This window comes from Procambarus clarkii, chromosome 22 (genome assembly GCF_040958095.1).
Source record: "Procambarus clarkii isolate CNS0578487 chromosome 22, FALCON_Pclarkii_2.0, whole genome shotgun sequence".
Taxonomy (NCBI): Eukaryota; Metazoa; Arthropoda; class Malacostraca; order Decapoda; family Cambaridae; genus Procambarus; species Procambarus clarkii.
In genome coordinates, this window is record NC_091171.1 from 19318005 (window position 1) to 19330662 (window position 12658).

General features: G+C 40.1%; 1 protein-coding gene across 2 annotated transcripts in view; it reads left to right on the top strand.

Moving 5' to 3' along the window:
- Positions 1-12658, top strand: part of LOC123757713 (uncharacterized) — a 95525-nt gene that overhangs the window by 81773 nt on the left and 1094 nt on the right. For both annotated transcript variants that reach the window (XM_045741570.2, XM_045741577.2), the window contains one exon: positions 10823-10963. In XM_045741570.2, the coding sequence (XP_045597526.1) occupies positions 10823-10963 (141 nt within the window). The remainder of the gene's footprint in view (positions 1-10822; positions 10964-12658) is intronic.

The following is a 12658-nucleotide window of genomic DNA, read 5'->3' on the forward strand; positions in this document are numbered from 1 at the left end:
GTCTCTGACCAGGCCTGGTTGCTAGTCTAATCAACCAGGCTGTTTGATGTGGCCGCTCACAGCCTGATGTATGAGTTACAGCCTGGTTGATCAGGTAACCTTTGAAGGTGTTAGTCAAGTTCTGTTTTGAACATGACAAAAGGTCGGCCAGTTATGCCTCGTATGTGTAGGGGAAGACTGTTGAAAAGTTTTGAGCCTTTGATGTTGATAGAATTCTCTCTCACCATGCCTATTGCACCTTTGCTTCTCAGTGGGGCTGTTTTGCACATCCTGCCATGCTTCTGGTCTCATGTGGTGTTATTTTTGGTTGCAGATTTTAAACCAATTCTTCTAATATTTTTCAAATATAAATTATTATGTATATCTCCTGTCTGTGCTTCAGGGAATACAGATTTAAAATTCTTAGCCAGTCCCAACAATTTAGATGTTTTGTTTAGTGAGTTCTCGGAGTAACAGATCTTTGTATGCTCTCTAGGCCATCAATTTCTCCAGCTTTGAATGGGGCTGTTAGTGTGTGACAATATTCCACTCTAGAGAGCACTAATATCTTAAAAAGTATCATCATTGGCATGGCACCTTTTGTTTAGAAGGTTCTTGTTATCCAACCTCTCATTTTTCTTGCAGTTGTGACAGCAACTTTGTTCTGTTCTATAAAAGTAATGTCTTCCAACATGATTACTCCTAAATCTTTTACATTGCTTTTTCCTTTAAAAGTGTAGTTTGACTGTGATTTATATGTGGTCTCTGCTTTGATGTTTTTGTTTTTTCCATAGCGCAGCAACTGGAATTTACCCTCATTCAACATCATATTCTGTGGCCCATTGAAAGACTCGATTAACATCAAATTGCTTCGTCCTCTATAGTGTATACTCTCATGAAAATTCCTGTGTAATTCCTAAGTGTTGTTACAGGATGAGTTACACTCGTGGTGTCCCGTCTTCCCAGCACTGTTTGTCATATAACGCTTTGAAACTACTGAAGGTTTTGGCCTCCACCACCTTCTCACCTAACTTGTTCCAACCGTCTACCACTCTGTTTGTGAATGTAAATTTTCTTATATTTCTTCGGCAGCTTTGTTTAGTTAGTTTAAATCTATGACCTCTTGTTCTTGAAGTTCCAGCTCAGGAATTCATCCCTATCAGTTTTATCGATTCCTGTTACTATTTTGTACGTAGTGATCATATCGCCTTTTTTTCGTCTGTCTTCTAGTTTTGGCATATTTAATGCCTATAACCTCTCCTCGTAACTCTTGTCCTTCAGTTTTGGGAGCCATTTAGTGGCATGTCTTTGCACCTTTCCCAGTTTGTTGATGTGGTTCTTAAGATATGGGCTCCATACAACTGCGGCATATTCCAGCTGGGTCTAACAAAAGTCGTGAACAATTTCTTTAGTATTTCACTATACATGTATTTAAAAGCAATTCTGAAATTAAAAAGTGTAGCATAAGTTCTGTATGTGGTCTTCAGATGATAGTTTTCTATCTCGAACCACCCCTAGATCTCTCTCTCTCTCTATCCGAATTCTTTGAAGATTTCTCACATAATTTATAGGTTAAATTAACTAATCAGAGACATTACAATCTCAGGTACTACATACTCAGACCACAAGCTCATTGAGGTGCAAACTAACATTAATAACAGTAGTAGGTCCAAGAGAAACAACAAAGCAAGAAGGGTAATTCAATCAATTCAATTTCAACAATAAGAAGATTGACTGGGAAAAAATAAATGTAGACCTTGCAATCATTCGATGGAAAACAGTCTTAAGCGACAAAACTCCCCCACACATGGAATAGCCTAACTGACAGCTGAAGCATACAAGAACTGCTTGGAGCATGTTCCTGTGAGGAGGATCAGAAAGAGGACCACTTTAGAATGAAAATGCAGACAACTGTATAGTAGAAGGAAAAAAATCGCGGAAATACTTAAACAGGCACGACAATCACAAGCAAGGAAATTAATCTAAATAGGGAGATGGAAGAAGAGAACTATCAGGAGAAAGTGCCAAGCCACTTTAGCACCTGGAAGGTATCAGAATAAGGATTTGGGATGGGACGGGGAAAGGAATGGTGCCCAACCACTTGGACGGTCTGGGATTGAACGTTGACCTGTATGAAGTGAGACCGTCGCTCTACCATTCACTCCAAATAGCTGGTGTGGACAGTAGAAATAGAGCAGAAGCTAAAGCAATCTTACGAGTCTAAGGAAATGGAATTGGAACATAAAACTATACAAGAGATTAAGAAAAATTCAAAATATTTTTCACATATGCAAAAAAAAAAAAAAAAAACTCTGCCAGTATTGGATCTTTACTTGCAACTGAAGGTTCATTATATGGGGGGGAGCCGGTGACTGAGCGGACAGAACACTGGACGCATGATCCTGTGGACCTGGGTTCGATCCCAGGCGCCGGCGAGAAACGATGGGCAGAGTTTCTTTCACCCTGATGCCCCTGTTACCTAGCAGTAAATAGGTACCTAGGAGTTAGTCAGCTGTCACGGGCTACTTCCTGGAGGTGGAGGCCTGGTCGAGGACTGGGCTGCGGGGACACTAAGGCCCCGAAATCATCTCAAGATAACCTCAAGATAACCATTCACAGGGGACAACAAAAGAAATTAGTGAAGTTCTAAGAAGCCAGTATGAGGCTATGTTTAGCACCCCAATAAACAACATGAAAGTTGAGGATCCAGATACTTTCTTTATGAAAGACATTTAAGCTGCAAATAATATAACGGATATTAACACAAACTCGGAAGACTTTGAAAGAGTAATTGACAACATGCCCATGTACTCATCCCTGGTCCTGACTCATGGAATTCAATATTCATAAAGAAATGTAAAATACCAGTAGTGTGAGCGCTCAGTGTAATATAGAGAAAGAGCCTAGATACAGGAGATAACAGCATCACATAAATCAGCAGATATACCGGTAGCTCCTCTGCACAAGGGAGGTAGTAAGCTTTAGCAAAAAATTATAGACCAGTTGTACTAACATCTGAAAGAGTGATTATGAATCAGATTTCCAGTTTTATGGGAAAATAATGAGCTACACAACCCGTGACAACATGGATTTAGAGCGGGAAGATGCTGTCTGGCAGTTACTCAACCACTATGACAGAATCACAGAAGCCTTAGAGGAAAAGCAAATTGCAGATGTTGCATATACAGATTTTGCAAATGCATTTGACAAATGTGACCATGAAATGACAGCCCATAAAATGAGATCAATAGGAATAATGGGTTAATCGTTGGATTTTCAACTTCGTCAAACAGAATGCAGAGAGTGAGTCAGTCAGTCAAATAAGATCAAGCTCATGTGCAGTGATAAGCTCTGTATCCCAGGGCACAGTTCTTGCACTACTGCTATTTCTCATTCTTATCTCTGATAAAAATACTAGTCGGCTTTTTTCATCCTTTGCAGATGATACAAAAATCAGCATGAAAATTGCCACTGTAGAAGACACTGAAAAACTACACCAAGATATATATAAAGTATTAGATTGGGGAACTGAAAATAACATGTTTAATGGTTGACAAGACCACACACTAGAAGGTGAAGGGACGACGACGTATCGACTTGAGAATGGTCCAGGACGGACCGAAACATCGTCGTCCCTTCACCTTCTAGTGTGTGTTGATCAGACCACACACACTAGAAGGTGAAGGGATGACGACCTTCTTCACCTTCTAGTGTGTGGTCTGGTCAATATACTTCAGCCACGTTATTGTGACTCATCGAATGCATATATTTAACGATGATAAGTTGTAGGTACTCAGGTATGGTGTAAACAAGGAACTTAACACTTTTCTGCAATTTCCACTTGGAGTTACGGGCGGTTTAGATAAGCGCTTGTCGGATCACGACGTAAATTTACGGACCGTGTTATAGTGGGTATTTACTACTCGATTGACTTGGGGTTTGTATGAATATGTTTGCCATTAAATTTTCGTTTTCTCTAATAGGCACAGTGCCTATTTGAGAAAACGGCAATGTATTGTAACTTAGAGGAGAGACTATTGAGTTGGTGACACAACGAGGGTAATCGCCCACTCCACACACTCTTGTGTTGGCCGCGATCATGATTCTACATTTATATGCATATGTCTTTGTAGAGAATTTTATTCCGAACACTATACAAACAAAAAAAACGGTGTGAAACAAGTATAAACTTGAAAAAACATGAGCAATGTAAAAACTTATTACGCTCTCACGGGTACAAACACGCGTAAGATTTTATTCGCCACAAATTTATTTGACGCTCTGTTGGCCAATTCTACCCATGTTCTTATAGAACTTTCTATTGCGAACACATTACTATAAAAATGAAATATGTAGCTCGAGAAATAATGTCAGTACAGTGAAATAAGTATAAACATTCAAAGCTCTGCATCACAACAGTGTCGTCGCTGCTGAAATCATGGCTAACGCTTCGCCCAGTTCCCACACTCGTGCGGAACATAATTAGACATTGATAGGCATATGTCTGGGTGGGGAATTTTATTGCGAGTTCAGTGATATCAAAATAAGCGCTGTAGGATGACTGTGAGGCTGGCAACAAACGAAAGAGTATGAACATTTACTTCCTGTTTGGGTGTCACGGCGAGTCGTCTTCGTGTTTATTTACTTCGTGGTGGGATAGCAAATGCTTTGGTGACATTTTATGCATATGATCTTGTAGAGAATTTTATTGCCAACGCATTGATACCAAAATGAAAAACGTAGCTCGAGAATTGATGTTAGGAGCGTGAAAAGATTATACACTTTTTTGTGTTTACGCTTGAGCGCCCAGAACGCCGCGCGCACAAGGCGCTTTTTTTTTCACGAGTGCCGCGCGCACTAAAGTGTTAAACAAAACATGGTACAGGACACAATCAGACCTACTCATAGAAGGAAAGCAACATGTAAAAGATCTGGAAATTATGATGTCTGAAAATCTGACATTTAGTGAACATAACTGAGCAAATATAGTGATGGCCAGGAAAATGATAGGATGGATTATGAAAACGTTCAAATCCAGAGATCCCACAGTAATGCTAACATAATTTAAATCACTGGTGTTGTCTCGTCTTGAGTATTGCTCGGTATTCGCTTCCCCCTTTCAGAGCAGGAGCGATCTCTGAATTAAAGGGAGTACAGAGAACATATACGGCACGCATAATAACGATAAAACATCTTAATTATTTGGACCGTCTCAATGCTCTCAAAATGTAATCTATGGACAGGAGATAAAAGGTGTGGTCCCAAGTTTGCATAGTAGAATAACAACATACTGGAGCAAAAGATACGGAAGGAGAATATAACCATTGAGGAGTAGAGGTGCCATAGGCACAATCAGAGAGCATTGTCTTAACATCAAGGGTCCACGGATGTTCAACACCCAGCAAGCATTAGAAATGTTGCCGGAACAAAAGTGGAGGTATTCAAGAGGCACTTGGACAGGTTCTTGCAAGACGTGCTGGACCACCCAGGCTCTATAATGTGGATATGTGGGCCTGCGGGCTACTCCAAGCCACAGCCTGTTGGACCAAGTTATGGGTTTATGTTCTATTCCACATTCCATAACATGGCATTTATTCACATTAAGCTCCATTTGCCGAGAGGTGCTTCATACACTAATTTTGTCCAGGTCTTCTTGAAGGGTATGATCATCATCTAAGTTTCTTATCTTCCCTATTATCTTGGTATCAGCAGACGTGTTCGTATAATTCTGTATTCCATCTGGTAGATTGTTTATGTAGACAATGAGCATTACCGGTGCAAGAACTGAACCCTGTGGCACTCCACTTTTGACATTTCTCCAGACTGATACTTTGACTTAGGATTTGTAGTCCTGAAGTTCCAGGTTCAATCCCCGGTAGAGGCAGAAACAAATTGGCAGTTTCTTTCATCCAGATGCCCCTGTTACCTAGCAGTAAATAGGTACCTGAGAGTTAGACAGCTTCTATGGGCTGCTTCCTGGAGGGATGGGGTGTAAAAAAAAAAAAAAAAAAAAAAAAAAAAAAAAAGAGGCCTGGTCAAGGTCCTGGCCACGGGGACGCTAAGCCCCAAAATCATCTCAAGATAACCTCTGATTACTGCCCTCATTTGTCTGTTGGTTAGAATTATTTTCATACATGAACAAATCCACAAGGGCCATGATGAGGGTTCGAACTTGCGCCCGGGATGTTCCCAGACGCTACTTTAGTCAACTAGGCCACGACATGATCAAAAGAATTGCAACTGGGAATTCCACTGATTTCACACGGATCCTGCAGTTTTTCCGAGAGACAAACCAGGGTTTTACACAATTTCCCCCCATGCACTCGGGCTCTGCCAACAAGCTGTTCTACCTCTTTGATTTCTGTGTGCATTGAAGTGAGGGCGAAGAGGTAAAACAGCTTGTTGGCAGAGCCTGAGTGTATGGGGGAATTGTGTAAAACCCTGGTTTGTGTCTTGGAGAAGCTGCAGGATCCATGTGAAGTCGGTGGAATTCCCGGTTGCAATTCTTTTGACCATGTCGTGGCCTAGTACACTAAGGCAGCATCTGGGATCATCCTGGGCATAAGTTCGAACCCTCATCACAGCCCTTGTGGATTTGTTCATTTGATGCATTACGCTAATGTGATTTCTGTGTGTATTTTCATCCATGTTAGAAGCCTACCTGTCACTCCTCCAATATATGTCAGTTTCCAGAACACCCTCTTAAGTGGAACTCTGTTGAAAGCCTGTTTTAGGCTCAGATAGATGCAGCCAACCTAACCATCTCATTCCTGTAGAATCTTTGTGATTCGATCATAGAAACCGAGTAAATTCTTTACACAGGATCTTCCAGATCGAAAACTACACTGTCTGTCTGTCTTATATAATTTTTCTCCAAGTGTTCTACCCATTTAGTTTTAATTATTTTTCCAATATTTTGACTTGCTACACTTGTCAATGATACAGGTCTATAATTGAGGAGGTCTTCCCTGCTGCCATTTTTGTAGATTGGAACTATGTTAGCCTTTTTCCACATATCTGCTAGGACTCCTGTACATAGGGATGCCTGAAAAATCAGTTGAAGTGGAATGCTGAGCTCAGGTGCACATTCTCTCAGAACCCATGGTGAAACTCCATCTGGACCAACTGCTTTGTTCTTACTTAGCTCCATGAGCATTTTTTCCACTTCGTCTCTTGATACCTCTATGTGCTCTATGTTGTTCTCTGGAATTCTTATTGTGTCTGGTTCCCTAAAGATTTCATTTTGTACAAACACACTTTGGAACTTTTCGTTTAGTGTTTCACACATTTTGTTTTAATTTTCCATGAATCTCTTTCCCATTTTCAACCTTTGAATATTATCCTTTACCTGCAATTTGTTGTTTATGAATTTATAGAATAGACCTGGTTCTGTTTTACATTTGTCTGCAATCCCCTTTTCAAAATTTCTTTCTGCCTCTCTCCTCACTGCCGTGTAGTTGTTTCTCGCATCTTTGTATCGCTGATATGTTTGGGGGTTTGGCCTCTTCTTGTATTGATTCCATTTTTGTGTCTTTTGGTCTCTGGCCCTCTCGCAATTTCTATTGAACCAATCCTGTTATCTAGTTCTGCATCTCTGTTTTGGTATAAATTTTTTTGTGCCTTTATCATATATTTCACAAAACTTGACATACATCTCATTCACTTCCTTGCCTAGCATCAAGTCTGTCCAATTATACTCACTAAAAAAATTTCTAAGGTTGCCATAATGTTCTCTCCTGAAGTCAGGTTTTTCAACTGCTTCAACTTCCTTATTTTCTTCCAGATTATAATGCATTGCATACTGTATTCCCAAAAAGACTTGGTCACTTTTACCCAAGGGAGGAAGGTACTGAATGTCAATTATCTCTTCCTCCTTCCTGGTAAATATCAAATCTAGCATGGAGGGAACGTCCCCTTCCCTCATCCTCGTAGCTTGTTTAACATGTTGATACAAGAATGTTTCCAGGATGAGGTCTAGAGGTCCAAAAATCTTCTGTTTTAGCTTCATATGCTTCCCAGTCTATGGATTTCAAGTTGAAGTCAGCGACTATCAACAGTCGTGATCTATCGTTATCCGCTCTCGCTGTAATCTCTCTCATTATTGTTATAAGACCTTCTCGTTTACTATCTAGCTCCTCCTTTGACCACGTGCTGCTTGGCGGTGGACTATATGCATTTATGATCATTAGTTTATCATCCTCATGGCAGATCTCTAGTGCTATTATATCAACTTTTTGTGGATTGGCAGTCCTTATTTCCTTCACCTTTAGGTGTTCTTTCACCAGCACAGCAACGCCACCGCCTTTCCTAATTTTTCTGTCCCGTCTCCAAATTGAGTAGCCCCTTGGGAATATGACCTCATTTAAAATAACATCTTGAAGTTTTGTCTCCGTGAGTGCAGCAATGTCTGGTGTCTGCAGCTGTATTACATCACTTAACTCCAGTATCTTCGATCTCACTCCATCTATGTTGGTGTATGCAATCTTCAGGAACTTGTTTCCCCTCTCCTTATTCTTCACTCCCCCTCTCTTTATTGATTTTGTTAGTTTGCCTTTATGTACCACTTTACTGGTCTGCCTACCCCTATCACTTTGTAGAAAAAAGAATTGATTTCTTCTTCATTCCTGCTCTCATTTAAACGTTTTGCCTCGGCGAGGTTCAGTTTCAGCTTCTCTGTCTTCTTTTGAAAGATCTCGTCTTAACGACCACACTTTCCCATCCTCATCACTTTGTAATTTTCTAGCATTCCTTAGTACTTCTTCCATCTGTTTGGCATCGTTTAGGGTGATCCTCAAAGGTCGATCTTTCTCTTTTATGTATCTGCCTATTCTCCTGTAGTCGCACACATTCTCTATGGTAGTAAGACCTACGAGGCCAACAATTTTATCTACTACTTTCGCTTCTTCTACAGCTCTTTCTGACCTAGATGTTATCTCCTTCTCTTTGCAACCAAAGATTATCAGGGACTTACTCCGATCAACTGTGTTTTGCACCAACTTCGGGTTAGATGCCAATTCCTTTCTCACTTCCAGCCTAATGTTTGTTTTATCTTGGTTGCTGCAGTGTTTGGCTTCCTTTACTGCTTCTTCAATTTTTTCTTTCTCCTTGGCAACTTGTGCATAGGAGAGTTGCATATCTTTCTTGCACTGTTCTATTCCCTGTGTAACTTCCTCTATCTGTGCTGACAAAAGCTGTTTCTCTTGTTGAATTTCCTTATCTAACCTATTGTAGCCATTTATGTTTAAGTTTGCTTTAAGTTCTTCCAAAGCTATTTTTAAGAGATTATTTTCCTCTTCCATGGCTTTGCAAAATGTTTCCAATTGATTCTTGTCCTTGCACAAGTCTTTCACTAAACTCTCAAGACATAAAACTTTGCTATTCAAATGGTCATTACTTTCTTTCAATTTACTAATTATTTCTACATGAGAGTTCACTCTAGTATCTAATTTTACCAACTTGTTATGCAGACTGCTAATATCAATGCTTTCTTCATTGAATCCCACAAAATCAAAGTCAGTTTTGTTTTTCCTCTTGCTGGCAGCCATGTTGAATGTTCTTCCCTGCACTGGAAACACTAGCGCAACTTTTTCTCGTCCGATTTTTCACTTCCCACTTTTCATTTCACACTTCATCAGTGTGTGTGTACTCACCTAGTTGTGTTTGCGGGGGTTGAGCTCTGGCTCTTTGGTCCCGCCTCTCAACCGTCAATCAACAGGTGTACAGATTCCTGAGCCTATCGGGCTCTGTCATATCTACACTTGAAACTGTGTATGGAGTCAGCCTCCACCACATCACTTCCTAATGCATTCCATTTGTCAACCACTCTGACACTAAAAAAGTTCTTTCTAATATCTCTGTGGCTCATTTGGGCACTCAGTTTCCACCTGTGTCCCCTAGTACGTGTGCCCCTTGTGTTAAATAGACTGTCTTTATCTAGTCTTTATCTGTCTTTATCTTGTGTGTGTGTGTGTGTGTGTGTGTGTGTGTGTGTGTAGAGTAATAACATCAAAATACTGTTTTATTGTTCAAAGAATGTAATGTGTGTGTCCTATATATGAGCACCATATTTTTTTAGTATAGCTATGTTTCACACATTTAACCATTTCAGTTCGTCGAATTACACACTGCTGAATAATATTACTCCCAAACAGAAAACTAGATAAAAAACATTCAGAGACATTGAAATATTAATGTAAAATATATTTGTGGCAACCCCTGCCACACATCATGGCTGGACTGCTGGCTCAGCGCCTGAATATTGCCAGACTGTTTCCTAGCCCCGCCATGGCCAAAGTTAGTCAAATACTGAATTTGTTTTATATTCCTGTGATCAAGGAATGCATTTTAACATTGGAATGAAAAAAAATGGGGAGAGGGGGGAATAGTTTTCTCTGCACACAGAGGACTTGTCATACTTAGTAGTGCCACAGCAGACACAGATTTAAGGTGGGGGAGGGGAGATGCAAGATCATGAGAATATAAAAATTAAGGAAACTGCAGGTCTATTCCCCCATACAAGGCAGCTTCTTGTATGGGGCAATAGGGTGAACCAGCTTCTATTTATATTCACCTAAACTCATTCATATGTATAACCTTAGCTTGAAATAATGTTATGTTACCCAGTAATTTGTTCCATAAATCAACAAACCTTTTTCCAAATTAGTATTTACTCAGGTCTTTTCTAAATCTAAATGAATCCAATTTGTATCCATTGTTTAGATACTATTTTGTGTTGATATATTTGAAACTGTATTTATATCCTATTTACTCTCTTCATCTATTTATTTACAATATTTAAATTAATCTAAAAGCAAATACTGAACTGTATACTTTGTCATTTCAGAGCAATGATACTTGATGCCCATAGACTTCCACACAATCTACCCACTTTTAACAACAGAAAAAATATGTCAATAGAAGATGCCCGAAGCAGTGCAAAAAATCTGCAAGCTGTTGTGATTAACTTTGGATCCACTATTTACAGGTAATATTTGATTGAAACATGTATTTAGTGCACTTTCTTATTAACACACTCATCTACCTAATATTCTCAAGACTTGACAAAATATTTTAACTTGGATGGATATTTGGCATAGTTCCCATGTACACAAATCTGTCGGAACATCTTCATTGCAACAGGACACTGTGAACAAACCAAACGCAATCTGTAACTACAATAACAGCATGAAAGGTGTTGATCACTTCGATCAAATGGTCAAATATTATAATTTCGCACAGAAAATGTCACAAGTGGACGAAGAAAATCAGGTTCTACTTGATCATAACTCATAATGCTTTTGTGTTATACCAGTACTACACAAGCGATACAAAGAAACTCACATTGCTACAGTTCCATGAAGTCATCATTTGGTCACTGCTGAATTTTGACTCTAAGAAGTGGCCTTTCCAAAATGACAACATCAGACATGCTGGTAATGTACATGATGGTGGGAGCACATCTACTGGTGACAATGTTGCAACACCTGGTGTGTTGCAACACACCAGGTGTGTCGCCTCACATCAGGCGCCAACACATCATCGCCAACACACCAGTGTGTCGCCTCACATCAGGTGTGAGGCGACCACTGTTCCCATCTTCAACTCGACATGACAAATCATCATCTGACTCAGAAGACGAGAGTCAGATTATTCCTTCTGGTGCTACTGCTAGGAGAACCACTTGTATTGTTGATAAACAAGAACATCTGGCAGGAACTTGAACCATTCCCTATTTCATATCCAGAAAGTGCTGAAGTGTCGTGTTTGCTGCAAAAATGGTAAAAGGAAGGACACCAAAGATAAGTGTAAGTCGTGTGATGTGGCACAGTGTGCTACACCATGCTCTGGCTTGTACCATTGCAAGAGGACATACTGGGTGAATAAACAGGAATGCTTACCCATCATCCACTCCACCTATAAAACATCGGTTGAATAACTTCAGGAAACAGTTTCCTGGAGCAGGTGGAGTGGTTCATCCTAATGCTCAACTCATAGTCTACAAACATCATTAGGTTGTAAGTATGGCTTTTTTTTCCTATAGAGCATTCTATTGCGAACAAATTAATACCAGAATGAACGACGTAACACGAAAATTTATGTTATCAAACTAAAAAGATTATATGCATTTGTGTGCAGGTGTAGCGGGTGTGTAAAAGTGTGCTCGCTCACAGTTAATGCTTGGCTGACTTTCACCTTTGCTGGCTGGGGGAGGGGTTAGGATTTTGGACTTTATATGCATATACCCCTGTTGGGAATTCTATTGCGAACACATTGATACCAAAATGAAAGACGTAGCATGAGAATTGAGGTGAGAATCCCGAAAAGAGTACACATTTTGGTAGAGTTGCGCACTCGCAGGTAACCCTCGGCCGATTTGTGAGTTTGGTGCGGGTAGCATGCCCGACTTTTAGACTTCGTATATATATATTCCTGTAGGGAATTCTATTGTGAACAAAAAGATACCAAAATGAACATGTAACACGAAAATTGAGGTAAGAAAACTGAAAAGAGTATACATATTTGAGTCTGACTGCAAGCTCCCAAGCTCCGTATTTGAGTCTGACCGCAAGCTTGGCGCACCTAGAGGTAGGCTAGGGAGCGTGCGCTGGGAATGGGAAAGTGTTAATAGATGGCCCTTACATCAGAGATGGTAGCTTCAAGGAGAGCTAGGAGGATGAGA